The sequence below is a fragment of the Rhyacophila brunnea genome, unplaced genomic scaffold (assembly GCF_057557595.1).
Source record: "Rhyacophila brunnea isolate RB1 unplaced genomic scaffold, BYU_Rbru_1.0 scaffold_19, whole genome shotgun sequence".
NCBI lineage: Eukaryota > Metazoa > Arthropoda > Insecta > Trichoptera > Rhyacophilidae > Rhyacophila > Rhyacophila brunnea.
In genome coordinates this window covers 3,755,545-3,775,996 of record NW_028232848.1, presented here as the reverse complement: position 1 = coordinate 3,775,996, position 20,452 = coordinate 3,755,545, and the positions used below count along the sequence as shown (strand labels likewise).

The following is a 20,452-nucleotide window of genomic DNA, read 5'->3' as shown; positions in this document are numbered from 1 at the left end:
CAACTTGGTGTACTTGTGTTCGTTATAACCTCACCACCTCAATAAGTATTGTTCTTTCACCAGTGACGTCCTGTGGGGGTAGGCAGATTGAGCATCGCTTGGGGGCGGCAAATCAAGATTAGCAATTACGGAAATATCTCTCCATTAAAAAATACAGCTCACTGGTTGGAAACAAAATGTATTAATTGACATTGAATGTTTAACCGGAGTGTATTTTTTATCGGGTTTGCGATGTCTAGTTTACTTCCGTTGTCTTTGGACGTCACATCCTTGATGACGAGCAATGGCACGTGCAAATTTGAGAATTATATTTGAATTATAGGTAGGTACATACACGTACTTATACTCGAACAACATCTTCTTGGCTACGTGTTAAAACTGCGAACTACAAGCTCCTCCCATTTTTAACCGCAATTCCATTATAAACTAACAAGCTCCACCCATTTAGTCGACAACAGCGCCTTTTGCCTAAATCTTCTTGTTGGAGAGTAGGCACCTACCTAATTAATTTCTCTAAATATTTTTGCCAGTCACTCGAGAGTTTTGAAAGTTGTCAGGTGTATATTGAATTGTGTCTGAAAACCGTGGACTCGCAATATTGTCTTTTGAAGTAGAGATGGCATTTAAATTAGACCTATATATTCTTAGATATTGGAGTCATTTAAGGATGGTAAAAAATATTGTATAAAAAAAAATGTGGTGGCATTTCAGCGCTGTCTAGGGTCGGCATTTTGTCTAGGGACGTCACTGTCTTTCATACATTTTAGGTAAACATGCAATATTCGCCTAATGCATAAATACTGTGGACTTTGCAGTGATTGACACAGTTAAAACAAATATTTAATATAATAATTATTATGTTTAGACTTTGCTTATTGTTTTTACGATAAATATTATGCAGATAAGAAAGAGTGAAATTATTAGTTGAGTATTGAAGAAATAACTGTAAAAGTACTGTAAAGTAACTAACATCTGAAACTATTTGAAACTACTAGATAACTATGTAAACGTAAAGTGAATGTTTGTTGGTTTGATTTAGGACTTCATATTATACAAAAGTTAAGTTATTTATTAGAATTACAGTGCCTAGACACGTGCATGGTTTTAGTTAAAAGATTTAAAGGTTACAAGATAAAAAGAACTTTTTATATACAACGTTTTTAAATCTTCTGTTGAATCATATAAACTTGACTTGGCTAGCTTAAACGATCAAGTACTCGATAGAAATACTGAATAATGAAATGTCATTCCATATTGATTTCCATAGTAACCCACGTATATATTATTTAATAATTTAGTTGCTAGAACCCATTAGCAAACAATAATGGTGTCGAAATAACTTTTCATACAAAACAGAATTAACTAAAAATGAATTCAATTCTACTGAAAGATGGCTAAAAGTATTAAAAAAATGCATTGGCATCGTGTTCTGATATATTCTAAAGGTTTCAAATGTCTAGCTAGTCGGAAAGTTAGTTAAAAATCGATTGCAAGATTTGTACTGGACAAACAACCACCGGACAAATAAGAATAGAACCTAAGAAAAACGTTGTAAAAAAAAAACAAACTAACACCATCTGTAGTAATATGTATTCTTAATTGAACGAAAACAAATAAGTATTACTGAAAAAGTGTGCATTATTTTTGTCGGATCGCCCATAGCATACCTAAACTATTATGGCTTGGTTTACGTAGGGTTTAATTGAATAAAAAACTAACCAATACCATCTGCATTTTGTAATTTGAGTTCAATGAAAACAAGTGTGAATGACAAAGTTTATTGTGCACTATTTATGTCGGATCTTAACCGCCTACCTCCACCCTTCGTCGCTTATACTGCATATTACCTATGTTTTATTTTAATTAACTGATGTATTGATTGATTAACAAGATAAATATTGAGTTTATCCAGTGACGTCCCTTGGGGGTAGGCAGATTTAATGTCGCTTGGGGGCGACAGTTACTCAAACGGCGGCAAATGAGGAGAATCATTTGGTATATTATATAGAAATAGCTAGAGGAAGAGGTGGTATCGTGGCCCCCCAGTTCGTTTTTTCTTCATAAAATACGAGTTTTTATTCTTACTGCTCTGAGTTTTTTCTTAAAGTGAGGGTAAAATGCCGCCCATCGAAATTTACAAGATATTTTAGTCGATGACAGTATGGACTAGTAACTAAGCATTAAATATTACAGAATCAATTAAACAATTTGTAATCTTATCGTTTTTCTATATTGTTAGCTCCGCTGCCTCTAGCATAGCCACGACCATCACCACCACCACGGCCTCGGTTAACCCTCCCATGACTAGGCCCAGCTTCTTCCGTTACTGATTGCTTAAGTTCAGCTTTCTTCATGGAATCTTCTAAGCCAGCTTTGTAGGGCGACTCGGTCACGACAGCAGCCGATGATGCCTTACGTCCCCTGTTTGAATTCTTCTTTTTAGGCTGTGGAACTGGCACAATATTTGCAGGCAGTACAAGAGAGCTCTCAGATGACTGTGGAGAGCGAAGCGTTTCTGCAGAGTCATTGACGGAATTTGGCTGATCAGGAGCATTCAGAGTTGAGATGGATTCAGATACTGTAGGTTCAGCAGCTTCATGCTCTGCTGCGATAAGCATTATTAAATATATTTCTGTTGAATGGATATACCAGATACCTTGAATCACCGCTTTTTTGTAGCCCATCTTCTTCTCCCGTACTGCAACTACTGCACTCATCATAACTCCTCGCTCCATAATTTTAGTTTATGCTTATTTCTCAGAGAAAGATTCATTCGCGGCATGCCTAAAAATAATAATTTTTACTCGAGGTAAAATGGTTGCAATATGGCCCCCGGTGCCACACCATTACACACCACCATGGGGGGCCATTATATCAACACACACTGTCACGGTATTTTTTGAATTATAATTAAAAATATTGAAGGCTGAGCAAACTTACTTGAGTATATTGATTTCACGTTCCTTCGATGTAAACAAAATCACTTCAGAAGTCTCTGAATCCTAAAAAGTTCTGAGAATTTTTTTTTTTTGTGCAGGACGATTAACTTTCACTTACACGTTGTGACAAAAATGCCCGACACTGACGACGCGTACGCTTCACGCGGAGGAATCGTGATTCCCTAGACACATAGTACATAGGAGAACTATAGTTCATGATACACTGCTGGATGACATTATCAGAAATACGAAAATCTTAGGGGGGCCAATTTACTAGCAGAGGGGGTCATGATACCACCTTTTCCTCTACCATTAAAAAATCTCACTGGTTGGAAACAAAATGTATTGATTAACATAAAAGGTTTAACAGGACTGTATCTTTTGTGTCGGGTTCGCGATGTCTAGTTTACTCCGACCATGTCCGATCTTAATAGGATCATATGGGCCTCCACAGAGTAGAGGTTTGTATTAACAGATTTTGTTTTTTACGAGAAATGAATGTCAGCCACTTGCTCAACCTATTAGGTCCATACCCTGACTCACACACAAATTGAAAAACAATATGTGTACTTGCCAGACTCAGGATTCGAACCTGAGACCCATGGCGTGATAGTCCAACGCTTAAGCCGCGCGGCCACCATGGGTGATAAGTGTGGCTTATTAACCAATGCGCATAAAAGTTGCGTTGGCCATCGAAACTAAAGATGCACCCCCCTCTTACAGAGCGTCCCACCTACCGCTCCTGGTCCACGATTTCAGTTTGTATCGAAGGGTCGCACTGTCATTATATCGATTATCGATGTGGGGCAGCATTTTGGCTAGGGACGTCACTGAGTTTATCATTGTTCGACATTTAAAATCTATCAACACCTTGACTTAATTTTTTTTCTGAGATCATAATAATACCTATCAATTTAAAATGGAAAGATTTCTCTTATCTTGGAAAGTTTTAACATTCTGATATCTTACATACCTACCTAATAAGGTTAGTTTTTTTATTATCTTATTCTTAATTTTTTTTTTTAATTCAATTTTTTCAGTCTGGCAACAAAAAGGAGGCAGAGAAGCTGATCAAAAATATCATCAAGGTGGTGATCAAACTGGGAGTGCTGTACCGGAACGGACAGTTCTCGGATGAAGAATTCCAGGCGGCTGATAAGTTCTGGAATAAATTTCAGGTACCAATAATAATCTACATTTTTTCCCGCTATACAGCGCGAATCGATTTATTATTCCATCCGTAAGTAACAATATTACAACGCGAGAAACCAGCGACATCTTTAAATAGTATGGAATTATTGGTCTGTAGAAAACTAGTATTTGTATGAAGATAACTACGCCGCACTTTGGAGAAATAAAAAAGATTCAGACACAAATAATATTTAAAATAAACTGAATATCTTCAGTTCATTCTGAAATTTTCAAGGGAAAGCGAATATGCCAGAATAAATTATTGCTATGTGTTACTTAGCATTTTTAGCTTTTGTAAATATATATGTAACACGAATAGCATTACCCAATAGGTAGTCTTTGTCACTGATATCTACCAGCATTAAGGGGGGACATGCTCAGCGTACGTCAAAATGGAGCTTTTATGCTATTTTCAAAGCATGATCCTGGACATTCCTTAAACGTTGCAGATAATCTATTTACATAATTTTGAAGCCTTATTATGCTTTATATTTATTTTAAACATTTGATGACTGCATAAAGTATTTTTATTACATAAAACACGCGCGTTACCATGATCTTACTCCCTACTTTATTTATCGTTTGTCAATTTATGGCTACGGCCGTATGTTGTAGCTTAGCCACTGAAAAATGCCAATAGAAATGGCGTATTTCAAAAAAATACTACCTTATTTTTAGGTCAATAATTATTATAAAGCAAACATTATTCGTAGAATGTTTATCACATTTGAATGGTCAAAGACATAGCTTATAATCAGTATCTTTAAATGTGTATAAATATAAAGGATAATAAGGCTTCAAAATTATGTAAATAGATTATCTACAACGTTTAAGGAATGTCCAGGATCATGCTTTGAAAATAGCATCCATTTTGACGTACGCTGAGCATGAGGGCCGTTAAACACTTTCATTTTTCTCTTTAAATGTTTAAATCCATTACTTATCCAGATGTCCGATTATATGGACCACTACTGGATTTAATTAGTCCGGATAAGCGGTGTTCCATTGTATATTAATTTGTGGTTAATTTCTTTTCCAGTTGGCGCAAATGGCTGTGATATCCTTCTACGAAGTTGACTTCTCATATGACCGACAGTACCTAATGAATGCATTCAACGAATCGCACCAAGCATTGAGGTTGGTTCGATACATACCATAAGGTTTTCTGTAGACCAGAGTCGATTTTTGAACCGAGTAAATTGGGGAATAGAAAAATATATTATTAGATATTGATATTTCGGTACAGTTCGGATAAGAGGAATACAGCGGAAAACACAATTTGAAAATAGCCGATATACTGGATTATTTGTTAGGTTAACCTAACCTAACCTAACCTAACTTAACCTAAACTAACAAATAATCCAGTATATCGGGTATTTTCAAAATGTGTTTTCCGCTGTATTCCTCATAACCGAACTGTACCGATATTTCTTTTATATCGAATCATATTAAATTGATTAATGTATACAAAACCAATATAAATTTATTTACGTACTATTCAATACGTCAGCTCTAGGGCAAGCTCAAGGTCGTGCAATTTCCTTTTAGTCCAGCCCCATATTTCATGCTTATTGTTATGTCAGACTGGCAGCATATAGATCGCTCTTATAGAATCAGTTCGGGGAACCGAGTTGAAATAATTGGGTGTTGCCATTGTGTTCTGTGAGTTGCAAGTTGTTAAATGTATGCGGGTCTCGGCTCTTGAGTTTTGATCAATATCTCTACCGAATCTTAGGTGACACTGATTCGACAACATCACCAACACTTAAGTCCGTGACCTGACCCATCAGTACTTGATGTTGGATGTGATCAGAAAAGAAAGAAGCACTTTTTGTGACATGAGTGTGCGACACTCCACATCTTTGTGACACTGCCAACAACCAACCTTCCTCACCTTACAACAATATTTATTTAGTTATTTATCATAATTTATTATTCATGTTTCAGAGTCATTGTCCAAAAGCACCTCACCGAAAAGTCCCTGGCCCGGATAGACTGGGTCTTCTCCTTCTTTAACAATGCCAAATTCCTAGACGGCCTCTTCAAGAAGGATTCGGAGTATAGTGAAACCCTTGGGAAGCTGGTCTCTGACATGCACAAAGCCATGGACAGCGGTGACTTGTAGTTATTCCTGAACAAGCTGCGAGAGATTGTCATTACCTGAAGAGGATAACTTATCATGACGCCGGAACCCTTCGCGTCGATATGTCTACATTATTATTATCGGTACCTGTTCATTAAGGTGGAATCGAGCCAATAATAAAATGTAGAAGCAATTTTGTAGGATTTTAAAGAATGTCAAGGTTTTGTTGTAATGTAAAGAATGTCAAATTTGGTTAAAAACTATTGAGAATGTATGTGGGTATATAACCAGAGTATTCATTCAAATCTTTTGCAAATAATCGCTATGTAGGATTTTAATGAATGTCATGTTTTGAAAGAAAATTTTATAGGGTTTTAAAGAATGTCATATCGAAATGTCCAATAAATGCAAATGCATTTAGAGTATTGTACACCCAAGACTGCTTTAGTATCGATTCATTTCTTTCAAACTATCGCATACTATAGCTAAAGTCGTGTCCAGAAGTTCGCCGTATTACACTTCACCGTGAAATGTTGTATCGGAAATAGGGTATGGCCGTATATTAAAGACCGTCCAACCTCTTTGGGTCGTATAGCACTAAAATAAAATTCATGTCTAAATAAAACACGGTTTTTGTCGGTTTACACTCAACAGGAAGCCGGCAGCAAATAAATTTTGAAAATAGCCAATATACTGGATTATTTGTTTGGTTATGTTTCATGAATTTTGCCAAAATCAGCAATGAAAATTGAATTAACGTTCATATTGAATCTAATAAAATTGGAGACCGTATAGTATACTGTCATCTCTTTTCGATAGAAAGCTCGTGGCGAACTGTGCCACGGTGAAATGTCTTACGTACAATTTACATATAACCAGCTAAAGTTAGATTTTGTATAAATATAAAGAATATCAAGTTTGTCTTCAATGTCGTGGTAAATCGAGGATATGGGAAATAATAATATTTAGACATATTACTAAAGTGTGCATTGCTATGATATACCATCATAAATCGTCAGTTGTTCGATTTTAGAACTAAGCTTATCTCAGTATAAAAAGTATGAAATGATATATTGTCAAATGTTGGCATGTGGCGCCCTCACTCAGCGGACAACTGATACTGGTGGATCTTTTTAAACACAGATTATTCACCCTTTAAATGGAAAAGAGAAAATTGATTTGGAGTCCAGAATTGTAATTTTTATGAAACAATTTGTATAGAAACGAGTTTATGCAAACATTTGGCATTTATTTAAATGACTGAAATAAATTAGGTCGGTCATTTCATTTTATTTTAAATGTATTTTTTACCGTGTTTGTATATTATTATTATCTTGCCGGATTTCGTCGCTTTGGTAGTGAACTAACTTATCCCACAAGTTGACTTTTAAAATTAATACTACACGTAGAGTTGGTCAGTTCACCACCAAAGTCACGTCACAATTATTATTTATCCGACGTCTTATACTTGCTGTTTTTATTTTTAGCCTGTAGTCATATTATAAATTACAAAGACGGAAGTGTATTTTACTTGCCATATTGTTATGAATCTTGTCAATATTCAAGTCTTGCCACATGGAAAATAAACCCAAAGAGTAATAAATTTAAAACTTGCCAGATGATAAAAATACTCGCGAAATTTTAATGTAGCAAACTCTCAATGTCAATAGGTTTCACAATATTGTATAGTTAAATGGGGAATGTATTGGATGACAATTTTGTATCAGTTATAATTTCTACTATTCCCCCGACCATGTCCGATCCTAATAAGATCATATTATGGGCCTCCACAGAGTGGAGGTTTGTATTAACAGATTTTGTTTTTACGAGAAATGAATGTTAGCCACTTGCTCAACCCATTAGGTCCATACTCTGACATACGCAAATTGAAAAACAATATGTGTACTTGCCAGACCCTGGATTCGAATCTGGGACCCACGTTGCTATAGTCCTACGCTTAAGGCCATCGTGGGCTGTTATACTCAACCCACTATTTTACCAAGTTTTGGATAAAAAATTTAAGTGTGACACGTCTCAGCAGTTCGGTTGAATTGGTTTGACTGAAGATAACACTAGCATCATGGATGCAATCTATGAATTAATAACTCGATGGTCTCGATATTCTTTGAATGTAAAATATTAAATAAACAGTATTTTAAATCATAACTTGTCATATCTTGCATACATCTCATCATATATAGAATGTATTTTTTTTATTAAAATTAATGAGTGAAACAAATATTGAAAAATAGTTTTAGCAGAGGTCGTTTAAGAATATGCCATAACTAAAATTTAATGAATATGACATAATAGTATACGTCTTGTCTTCTTTGTTATATGTGGCACATGTCAAAACGAGTGCGGGATAAAAACATATTGCGATATAATCAATTCGCACTTGCTGAAGTATCATTGAATGCGGGTTAGGTACCTGTATACTTTATATTCGTTAATAACTCCATTCAAAACACTGTCCTCGTGTGACATATGTAGTCAAAAAATGACTGAACCTGAGTTTGAGAGCCCATCCTCGATCTGTTTTGATTTTTGACAGCTGATATTTTATGTGGCACTTCTTTACCAAAGATTGTTCAAGCCTGTCATTGCTCCCGTTGCGATGCCTATTCTGATGATTAGATCTCTTTTCCGAAAACCTTAGTAATTCAAGAACTACAATAGCCAAAATCATCAACTATCTCTTGGGAGTGCTTAGTTAGCTTACTTCAGTCTATTTGAAAACCTCGATGAAGGGTATGTTTTATTTATTGAATTTTAGTTATGGTGTCCCTTAACTGAAACATATATTGGAATAATTATATATATGTAACAGTCTAAATTATAAAGTGGTAGCATGTGTTCATATATTATAATAGCCATATTATAATAATACGATAATCAATCTTTCAGAATGAACCTTGTCTGAAATGTCCTAAATTTTCTTCTAAATGAAAGTTAAGGCCTGTTATATTCAAAGTCTTGTAATAAGATACTGGAAAATGTTGTAATATGTTCTTTGTTGAATTGTTAATCATAGAAAGAACATAAAAACACCTCTATGTCATCTAATAATATATCCCAAACATATATGTTGTAGATTTTTATATTGATGTTTCTCTCTTCAATACTCTAGGACAAAATACACTCAACAAAGTTTTTTAAAACATTTGCTTCGTTTTATGTATTATATTCTTCCTATATTGGAACTTTTAACGTAAAATGCAACCAACTCACAATTTTGTCAGCAATCATGAAATGATAACTAGCTTTTAACTTAAGATGACATTTTTCCATACAGTTTTTTTCTTTTATAATTAAAGTATTTTTGCCTGTCATGTGTGTTGGTTACTTAATGCATAAATGCGTCCAATCTTATATGGTTCATTGATATTTCTTGATACATTTGTGGTTATTTCTTATATTCTCAGATAATTGTGATATCGTCATCTTTTATGATTCGGGGTTGTTACAGCTTTTTTAATGATGCATTATATTACATTATCTCTTGAAGACGGACTCTGTAACAAGTCTGAAACATCAAAAAAGGAATAATAAAAATCCAACTATCCGAGAATATTGAGAAGCAAAATGATAATATAAATTATACTGATTGGTTTATTAGTCTATATTTATTTTGGTTGTCACACCATTATCAAGACTACCTTCTTATATTGTGTGACCGTAACCTAAATCTGAGACTGTGTATTTTTCGCTATTATGTTCTCTCGATCGTTTTCTATGGTATGGGGAAGTATGAACTTTATTCCAGAAGATATCACGGAGAGTTGAGGCTTTCTCCTTTGTGGCTGCATAGACGCTTCCTCAAAATTCCTTGGACTGACCAATGTTGACATTCTCAGAAAACTACAGTACCTCGGCATTCCCCACTTGTTATCCAAGGAAAGGTCGATAGTACTAGTAGCGAGGACAACACCGCATTTTGTGGCTTAAGAACCTCTGTGATCGTTGCAGTGCTACTGCACAGTGCAGCTCAACTGAACTGTTCCGGGTAACGGATGATAAAGCAAAGATTGCCGACTTCCATTTGGGGATTGCATGATAAGAAGAATAGACCAATCTAGAATTTAATTTATGTTATCAATTTGTTAAATGCAATAAATTCTGCTAATTAAATAAATTATACAGTCGAACTTGGTTATTGCGATCACAGAAATAGCGAGATTTCGGATGTAATGAGGAAACATTCGTTGACATTTTAGTTTATGATTTTCTCCATACATTTATTCACTTTTATAACGAGCTACTTCTAGGGTATACCGAGCAAAACTGTTGGTGTGCCGATCGTTTAAAAACAACATTTTCGACCCTAAGCAATAAAATCTGACCGGGCAGGATGCCGCCGGGATCGGATTACGTTTATGACACTAGTTAAGTACCTAATTGGTGTTTTCGCCGACAACATTGAAAAAGTATCCACGCATATGGTTGAAATTGCCTGTAAAAAATCCAAGCTTTGTGAAGTCAGTAGGTACCTACCAGCGCCTTCATTACAATAAACAACTTCTTTTGTAGTTTATGAATGCCTTGTTTTGGGGATTTTTACAATGGTTTTCAGATTTTTTATGTTCTATGCTTAAATAGAACGTGGCGCGAAAAATGTTATATAAACGAGTAATGCTTATAATGAGCAAATTCAGTCGGTCTCATCTTCCTCGTAATAACCAAGTTTGACCGTATCTCGAAGTATTTCTTAAGAAACTTTTTAGGACTTTATTCTATCCACTTTTCTATGTTAAATATAGAAACCTTTGATATAGGCATAATGATTTTTAAATTTAGTCATAAAGTCAGCTTAGATTGGGAGTGTGGTATATTTTGGTGTGATGTGTTGGAATATGTGTCTTACGGATTATTAATCCAAACATTTAATTGTCAATGTACTCAAATTGTCTACAAGACTTTGTTGTGTAATATTGAATAGCCATAAGTTTGTACATAGTTATAAAATGCATTTTTTAATACAGTGAGAGTTCCGTGTTCGTGGGGGAGGTCTTTTAACCGTTTTTATGCCTTCAGCAAGTCACCTCGTCCGATTTTAAACTCAAATCACCAGCCACCATGGCCCCCCTACCTATCGCTAAGGATAAAGGCACTGTGACGCTCTACAGTAGCGTTTTCCAAGTGATAATCGTGGTAAAATTAATGTGTATATATTATTTAGTGGTTTTTTGTATATTTTAACACATCCATTTAAATTATGATGTTGTCGAGTATTGGTACACAATTAAAATTGTATCGTACAACCACATAATTTAAAATAAAAATATTATTGATGGAAAATAGCTCTGCAGGCGACTTTCTTTTACATTAAAGCAATTTTTTTGTGATATGTGATTATCTCACTTGTCTGGTCGACTCGCCTCGCCGGGCCCCTCCTGAGCCCGGGCCCCCAGGCTAGAGCCCTGTCAGGGGCCATGCTAGCCACTGTCGATTGATTTGCATAATCTAAAAAATTAAACACACAGTGATATCTGTTATTTATATTAATAATTATGAAATATCGGTATTACAGCAATTGCAGTAAGAACTTCGCTCTACATTCAACGTGTGTCGTTAAAAATCTGCGGCCTGTCAGATACTGCATGATCAAAAACCTTATCATATTTTAATCACTGATAAGTGACATTATTTTTCTAATTAGTGGAATAATTGAAAATATAATAATTGGGATGATAAGTGACATTATTTTCATAATTAGTGGAATAATTAAAAATATAATAATTGGGATTTATGGGGACAATAAATTATAAGTTTAAAATTGCTCTCCTGTAAATGTAACAGCTGGTTATGGCCAAACACCACTGATTTGTTAATTAATCCTTTCTATGCCGCAATTAGTTAATTGATAGTAATTAACATAAGAATTGGTGTAATTAGGGCGTCCAAAGACGCTTTGGGCACTTAACCGGTTAACAATAAAATGGCCTGCTGTTGACATCTTGTTTTGGTTACTTATTTTCTATAAGATGACAGTTCATTGGTAAAAAAAACTTCTCACAATCACAGCTGACCTGTTAATTAATGTTTAATTACCACATTTAAATATCATGTTAATTATATCTAATGGCCAACTAATCCAAACGTGCCAGTCGCGGTGTCAGCACTAAACAAGTCAAAGGTTGTTACGCTAATGCAAGGTGTTTCCATCTTAATGCTATAATTTCATTCGGCAATTAGTATATTTTCTATAAATTGATACTTTTTTTTGTCAAATGTTTCAGTCAGTACGTATATAAGTAAAGAGTTCTTATCAATATATTTTCTACAAGGCATCACGAATGACATTAAAAGTATTTTTGACAATAAGTAATTGAGTACACATTGTCAAATTTGCCAAGATGTAAGTTTATTCGAATATCGAGCTTTCACTGTATTTCTCTTAGACTATAAGAATATAAATAGCAATTCCCTCACCATTCTAATATTACTTCTCAATTGTATTTTATTCCTCAAATCCAAGGGAAGGAATACCTTATACATATCTTAGAGTATGAAGAATTTTGACAAGTTGTATCGCCAATCTTTAAGTATCAACTGCACTATGGCGCTGTAATGTTGGCAAGTCTGAATTAATTATAATTACCTGACATAAATTAATATTGTTGCTTGTTTTACAATACAACTTCAGTCCACCTGACAGTCACAAAGTGAGATTTCAGTGGTACCACTGCCAATACGATTTTACACAGCGATATCTTAATTATTTTGAATACGTTACGAGGGAGAGGCTCGGAATAAGGTCTCAATTTCCCAATGAAAAAAATGGTGGTAATTACATCACACGATTACGTTGTATTTTACGAACATATTTTTACTGTTCTGAATCGTGGTTATAGACTACTTCCTTGCCGGGTAAGCGGACGGCCGCAATCTTTTGTCACATTGAATTCCGGACATAATATTATACCCCGTTTACACATGCATGGATTTACTGCTGACAGTACGTATAATCAAAATCATAACAAAAAAATGCATGTGTAAACACGTATTATTGTGCAAATTGAAAGAATACATGCATGGGATAAAAAAGTTCAGACGCTTCTGAATTTTCACACGTCAATTGGACTGTGCAATATCTGTGCCTGCACAGTAGAATGATAGTGGCGAACCTGCCGGTAAAAAACGAACCACACTGCGACCAGACTAATCTTGAGGTTAAGCGATTTTCACAACCTGTCTAATAGTACCATAAAATGACAACATCATGTCTCACTCACTTTTGAAGAATGAGATTGGCGAGACAGTCAGTACTTTTATGTGAAAACAGTTATTATTGCGAGAGTTTAAAATACACAATATCGGTGCAACTGGTGCAAGTAAATCCATGCATGTGTACAGGCGCTATTATATTGGTTTACATGTCTTACCGATGTATTAAATTAAATGTTGATAACACCGTATATAAACTATTTATAGTAATTATACTGAGGAAAGTTACATTTAGCAATCTTCGCTAAATGCGTTAAAGTGCAAGGCTGTCTCTATTGTACGAGCTGAGATGTTTGCTTACACATTAAACAGCATTGCAGGTGACATTTTTTTGATATGCCAGTTTGTCAGTGTTGGAAAAAAAACGAAAAATAAAGTTTTACCTTTCAACTGTCAAAATTGTTCATCTTGTCAAGTTTATAATATAACATACATAATTTTGAATTTTAAATACTTATTCTAAGTATTGGACATACATAATTTTGAAAACACTTCTGAAAAAATGTATTATAACCAATAGAATACCTACTTTGATTTAAAATACAAAAGGCGATTGTCAATCGTAGCTCAATTTGGGAAGCGCTTCAGAGAGTATTATAAGAGCCAATAAATTTGTCGTAATTAGTATGACAGCTCTAGTATAGTGGTCTATGCGCGGTGGGCGCGATACCTAGAGAGATGCAGGTTCGATTCCTGCGGGTTGTCTTACTTTTTTCAAAAAGATTTTTTCTATTGGTTATAATACATTTTTTCAGAAGTGTTTTCAAAATTATGTATGTTCAATACTTAGAATATTACATTCTTAAATCTTGTGAATTATTCGTTGAATAAAAAAAAATAGTTTATTATATATAACAGCGAGGCCTGTTTCTACAATTTTTCCGAATGTTGTCTCCGCATAGTTGTAACTCCTGTCCACTCATTAATAGACAATAATGAAATTGTAAAAAATGACATGTGAGCTTAAGTAATCGTATACAACTTGCCGACATTACAGTTTCATGAATAGCCTCATTCGGTATTTTAGGATCACAGGATGCTAACTACAAAAATACATGTTTTGAGTTAGCCCCGGTTTAGATAATACCGTAATTATATTTATTGGTGACACAAAGCTCTATGTCGTACATAGATCTGTTTACAAGAGTATAGTGTACTTTATTTAATGAATTTCATAGCAAAATCTTTATTTGCGTTTATCTCAAAACTGTGTTATTGTAGATAGGCCCCTGTGATCCTAAACCCTCGCATTATGTTTTTAGACATCGCAAAATTAAAACCGTGACATTTATTATTGATTCGTGATTCTGTATTACTATTCTTCTATTAAAACTAATAGATTTGTGATAGTTTTAATATTGTGCGGCCCGGCCTGTGTTGCTCTCTAATAAAAATTGCCTGCAAATTAATATTATATAAATAAGTTTTGTATTCTTTCCCTTGTATGTAATAATATTGTTTTTATAACAAAAAAAAACTTGCCTGTAATATTTATTTAAAATATTATTACCCAATGAAACCAAATACTAAACGTTTACATGACTATGTTATAACATTTTGCCAATAGATGGCTTGTTATTTTTCTATTGATAATGGATTAAGCTGTTTATTTGATAACTTACTTATCATCTGAAGAGAGTTTGCCTTCTTTTTGATATTAGTGTAAACTTTATTTAATAACAGCCCTTTGATCATTTGTCTGCAGTAATTTAATTGATATTATAACTCACATTTTCAAATAAAAGCTAAACCAAGAGTGCATTTGTTTTAGTTGTTAATGTATAAATACAATTTTTTACTCTCTATCTGCTACAAAAATTGTAATTTTTTTGAAATTTAATTGTAATTCAATATTGCAGCAGTTTATCAATGACAAGTAAAGCAGAAATACCATAGTTATAAAACAGAAACATAACCACATCAGCACAGCTATTCTTAACACTGATAACACTTTAGAAGGTTTCCGTTATTTTCATTGGTTCTAATTAACATGGAAGGCATTCCATACACAAGGCGGATATCTACAATAATTGGTAAATTCGTAATACGGTGAAAATTTAGGTTGGTGGACATGTCGGTCAAATTTGAGTATGTTCGCGCTGGCGGATACGCCTGAACCCAAAAATTTTGTATTGTAACATCAAACATAACCTACAATTTTATTAGTCATCTCATTGCGATTGCAGCATATAAGAAAACTAATATTATGTTACTAATAGCTGCTACTAGCCACTCGATATTTGACAGCTCGTTGGGAACTATAAATTAAGGCGGCAGCCGTGATGTAATTACTTTTCAAAACAGTCAGATCTTGCATCTCAATTCTCAATTAGTAGAATTGACATACTCAATCTCGCTCTCAAAATTAACATAGCCAAGATAAGGGCTGTTAAAAGATAGCACTTTTTGACAGTTCAGACGGTTAACTTATTACAATAATTAACTTTCAGAATACATAAAGTGATATGTTAGAATAGCCTCACAGTAAAAGATTATGTGGATGTTTTCATTTTATTTTAAACAGATTGTGTATTTCTGTTTGTACTTTCGAAACAGGGAGAATTAATATTATTTGGTTTTAATTAGTGATCTTTGCTACTTGCAATATGTTATTAATGACATCTATCTGTATTTGCAATGAGTTGAGATCCGATAATACATTAAAATCAAACATCTTTCATTCACATTACATCATATTATCTAATATAATTAATTTCAAGTTACAATTCAAAGGGCTAATTCTAAATTGACAAACGCTTACTTGAATTAACTTAATTTTGAATACATGGTATTTATTGATATTAACGTAATATATATTTATAGTAATAATAATGAATAAGTTGAATGTCCAAAAATTAACAATAATTAATGTAACTGTAAAAAAATATACTTATTTTGAGTATGTTGTTATTATTGATTAGATGGTCTACATAAAATGTTTAAAATAAACTTTTATGACATAATTATTTATAGGTTATTTATATTTATAATGAAATCATTTTTGCCAGATAAAAAAACTAGTTTTTTTAGTATTACCTACTGTTATATTATAACTTGTGCTGTTTTCTTATAAATATTATGATTATCAATTGTAGAAAAAAATTACTAAATATGTTACTGTGTACTCTATCGTGGCCTGTATTTAGGGATGTCAAAAAATAATTGAAACTTTTTGACCCATACGTTACAATATCAATTCCCCGAGTATCAATATGATATTTTCTTTTTGTGATTTTTTTATAAACAAAACCTCTCACGGAGAACGATCATTTAATTCCGAAAGTTTTGATATGACATAGATACTATTATCAATACGTTTTTTTTAAATTGAGTGTTTTTTTAACACTCAGATCGTAAAAAATTCACATCTTTTTAAGAGACTTTTACTTTCTGATGAAGTAATTGCCTCTTGTCACTGGGTCATGTCTATGAGAAGGCAGGCGCTTACAAGAAGAGCTGTGAATAATGCGTAAAGTCAAATGCTGCATTTTAACACATCCTGTAAAACTGTGTTAAAACCAATGACATTATTAATGGACAACGCACTCAGTACAGTAGCTAGCAAGTAAATTCGCGCATAGCGACATTTGCACATGTATAGGTAGACGTCGCGTGACAAAATTTCGCAATTTCCATTATGCGATATCACGCATCGGGAATTTATAGCACTATCACCTGTATTGTAATGGCGTTAGAACAGTGTTTCTAGTGTCAATGTTCATTTGAGCGAACCCGTTCGAACCGAACCGTTCGGCAGACCCGACAAAAAGCATCGGGAATTTATAGCAATATTACCTTTATTGTAATGTTGTTAGAACAGATTATGCCATTTGGCAGACCCGACAAAAAAGTGAGTGTCATTTTTTTTTTCCAGATGCTTCTTCCATATTAATGTCATTGGATAAAACGTAATAGATTATGTCAAATCCAAAATTAGTAGAATACAATCAATAAATTGAATGTGTAGTTAAAATAACTATATCAAACTGAATGTTGGTAAAACTCCTTCAAGAGTTTAGCATATCAAAGTACAATAATAATGTAGCTAAATTTATTTACATCTTCTTCTGTTATCAAAATTCAATTTCAAATGTAGAAATCATTCAAAATCAAGTAAGAAGAACATGTTCTTTTTTATACATATTTTGGAATTCTTTTGTTTTATCTGACAAAAACTCCATATCAATCCAAAATGACCATTACGATTTATTAAATAATATATTGTCAGAACAAACAAATTATCACTTATTAATGATAAATTATCCAATTGAAATTGTCCTCTTGCCATGAAAGATAAAAACGTTTTCTTTGCAATATATATTTAAAATATCATTACATTAAGATGTACTCACATTAGAAGCCCATAAAAATTAATATTTTAATAGTCTACTACATACTAAAAGAGAAAGAATATTTTTCTCACACTCTTAAAATTCACTAAAATAAATTCTCAAGGGCACAATAAGACATATTAATTCACAGGAAGCTTTAAATTTAATGTACTTTATACATATTTTTTCACGTACCTATTATGAAATGTACATGTACCTATGTTGAATATTCTTTTTAATAAAAAAAATATGAAAAATATCGTTTTATTTATTTACTTGACGGAAAGACACAATATTACATTACAAAGAAAAAACACGGGGTTCCATTGAACTAAGATGATGGTCAAAAACATTTTTTTCTGGTTCGGTTGATTATTTTTTAACAACAGTGTTTAAAAAGGTTGTATACTTATCCACAAGTGGCTTAACAGTCTCATAATTGTTTGGATCGTTAGTGTTCCGTTTGTTTTTTCCCTGTTATCTTGACTTTTAGATATGCCGCATCGGAATATTAAAGTAAACATTAGATACCCCAGATAGTCGCACAAATTTATGGGTACCACGGGTCTTCCAGCGGCTTCAGGCTCTGTGTGTTGTCGAATGCTGAGATGAATGGGGCCAACCCATTGAGAAGACTGTTCGACAGCCGATCAGGTTACAATGTTACATACATATAACATACTTTTGACAATGTTTACGCATGACTTCCCTCCAAAATTACTGCAGTCAAAATTTATGAGATTATATTGTTATTAAAAATGTTTGTTCGTATTATAAAAACAGAAGAAATAACCACTTAAAATGACACATACTGGACAAAAACCCATGACCCCAAATCACATTTGAATAGGTGAAGATGAGACGTACATATTATTATAGTACCCCATTACCACCCATTTACCTTCTAAACATTTTGGGAATCACTGATTAAAATAATAGTAATTCACCATCCAACTATAATAAATTCAAGTTTCAGGATATATGAAATTGACTGATTGATTGAATGTAAAATTGTATTGAAATAATTGCAGTGTTTGAAACAAATGAAACTGCAATGCAAAATGACTCATCGCCCACGATATCCCAGTGGTAACGTGTCAGCTTATAACGTTTGTCTCGGATCTGTCAAATTTACATTTCGATTTGTGTTTGGATCCAATAGGTTGATCATGTGGCTAACATCCATTTATCGTAAAAACAAAATCTGTTAATACAACCTCCACTCTGCGAGACCCAAGTATTAGCTAATTTTCATTACAGCAGCCCTCGGTGATTTAGGTAATCACGAAGAGAGCTTTACGTGGCTGGGACATGTGTTCCGGATACCGCCAGACAGTGCGTACTTATTAACCGCCGATGTGAGATTGATTTTGTGTGCTCTCCTCTTGTCTTTAAAATTAACTGAGTTTAATTTATTTAAATTTAGAAATATCAACTGAAAACAAATCAGTTCAGTATGATGATGTAGATCTCGTGTCTGCTGCAGCAAATCGAGTGTTAGTGATAGTGGAGTTATTACTTAAAAAAGTTGAAAAATTAGAAGAACGGTTGAACAAGACGTGTACTTGTCAGTTGGTGCCCCCCCTCCGGCCCCCTCGTGATGCACCGCCCGCCGCTTTACCGTTCAAGCAGTTGACAAAGTCTAATTACCGGTAATGCACCAATTAAGAAACCAAGTGTCAGTGTGAAACCAAAATTAACAAGTGCGACTACATCGCTATCTTCGATAACGTCCCGAATAACCAGATCGCAGAAGGCTTTAGACACCAACAAAGGCAACAGAAGGCCTTGGAAACGCAGGACAAAACTGCTGACCCAGTGCGTGACGTCATTGACATTTCGGCAGTCGAAAAATCTACCGAAGGCGAAAAGTGGTCGACAGTAGTAAAGAAGAAGCGACCAGTGGCTATTCGTGGCATCTTAGGCGGAGAGTGAAGGGGAGCGAGGTAGTTAAAAACTACCACTTCTACCCTTTCATCCAGATACGTCTACTGCGGATATGTCTGATTATTTATGTGCTATCTTATCAGAAAGAGATGACCGTACGGTCTCCAATTTTGTTAGATTCAATATACTATTACAGAATGATACTAAACATTAATTCAATTTTCATAGCTGATTTTGGCAAAATTCAAGAATGAAAACCTAACCTAATGAGAAACCCGGGGTTCCAGCGGCTAGTTCAGCTGTCCATCGAACCCCGGATTCACAAAAAAAAAGTACGATATATTTGAGGGTGGAATTAAATAAAACCACGTCTGTCTCGTGTAACTTGGTATTAGCTTATATTTTACACTTTCTTTACATGTTTAGGTTTTTACAATTAGTTACGCAGGTCCGTATATGTCGGAAAGGGGACGCTTACTAACTTTTTTTCTCTTTTTAAATTCCTCAGACCCACGCTAACTAGTAAAAGGGACTAGTGATTGGCCAAATCTGATCGCATGATCTTTGATTAGGCGAATCACGAGCCTGACCCTGGCGCCGGCGCGCGAGGATTTCACGCACAATGCGCGGCAAAATTTATTATATTTGAATACTTATATTTAGTCTTAAAATTATCGCTTTCATCCATCATCATTTATACTTTTTAAATTAAATTAAATTTATCTTAACTACACCTCCGCCCAATATGCGATTTTCACACACCGGACGAAGGCCTTTACTTATGATTAAAAAAT

The 20,452-nt window shown here is 34.0% G+C and overlaps 1 protein-coding gene across 1 annotated transcript in view; it reads left to right on the top strand.

The window, feature by feature from the left end:
• The window catches only part of sigmar (Tumor necrosis factor alpha-induced protein 8-like protein sigmar), a 93,522-nt gene extending 85,712 nt beyond the window's left edge, over positions 1–7,810 (top strand). The window contains exons 4-6 of the mRNA XM_085946138.1: positions 3,980–4,117; positions 5,170–5,267; positions 6,078–7,810. Of these exons, the coding sequence (XP_085802264.1) occupies positions 3,980–4,117; positions 5,170–5,267; positions 6,078–6,255 (414 nt within the window). The 3' untranslated portion in view covers positions 6,256–7,810. The remainder of the gene's footprint in view (positions 1–3,979; positions 4,118–5,169; positions 5,268–6,077) is intronic.
• The last annotated feature ends 12,642 nt before the right edge of the window (positions 7,811–20,452 follow it).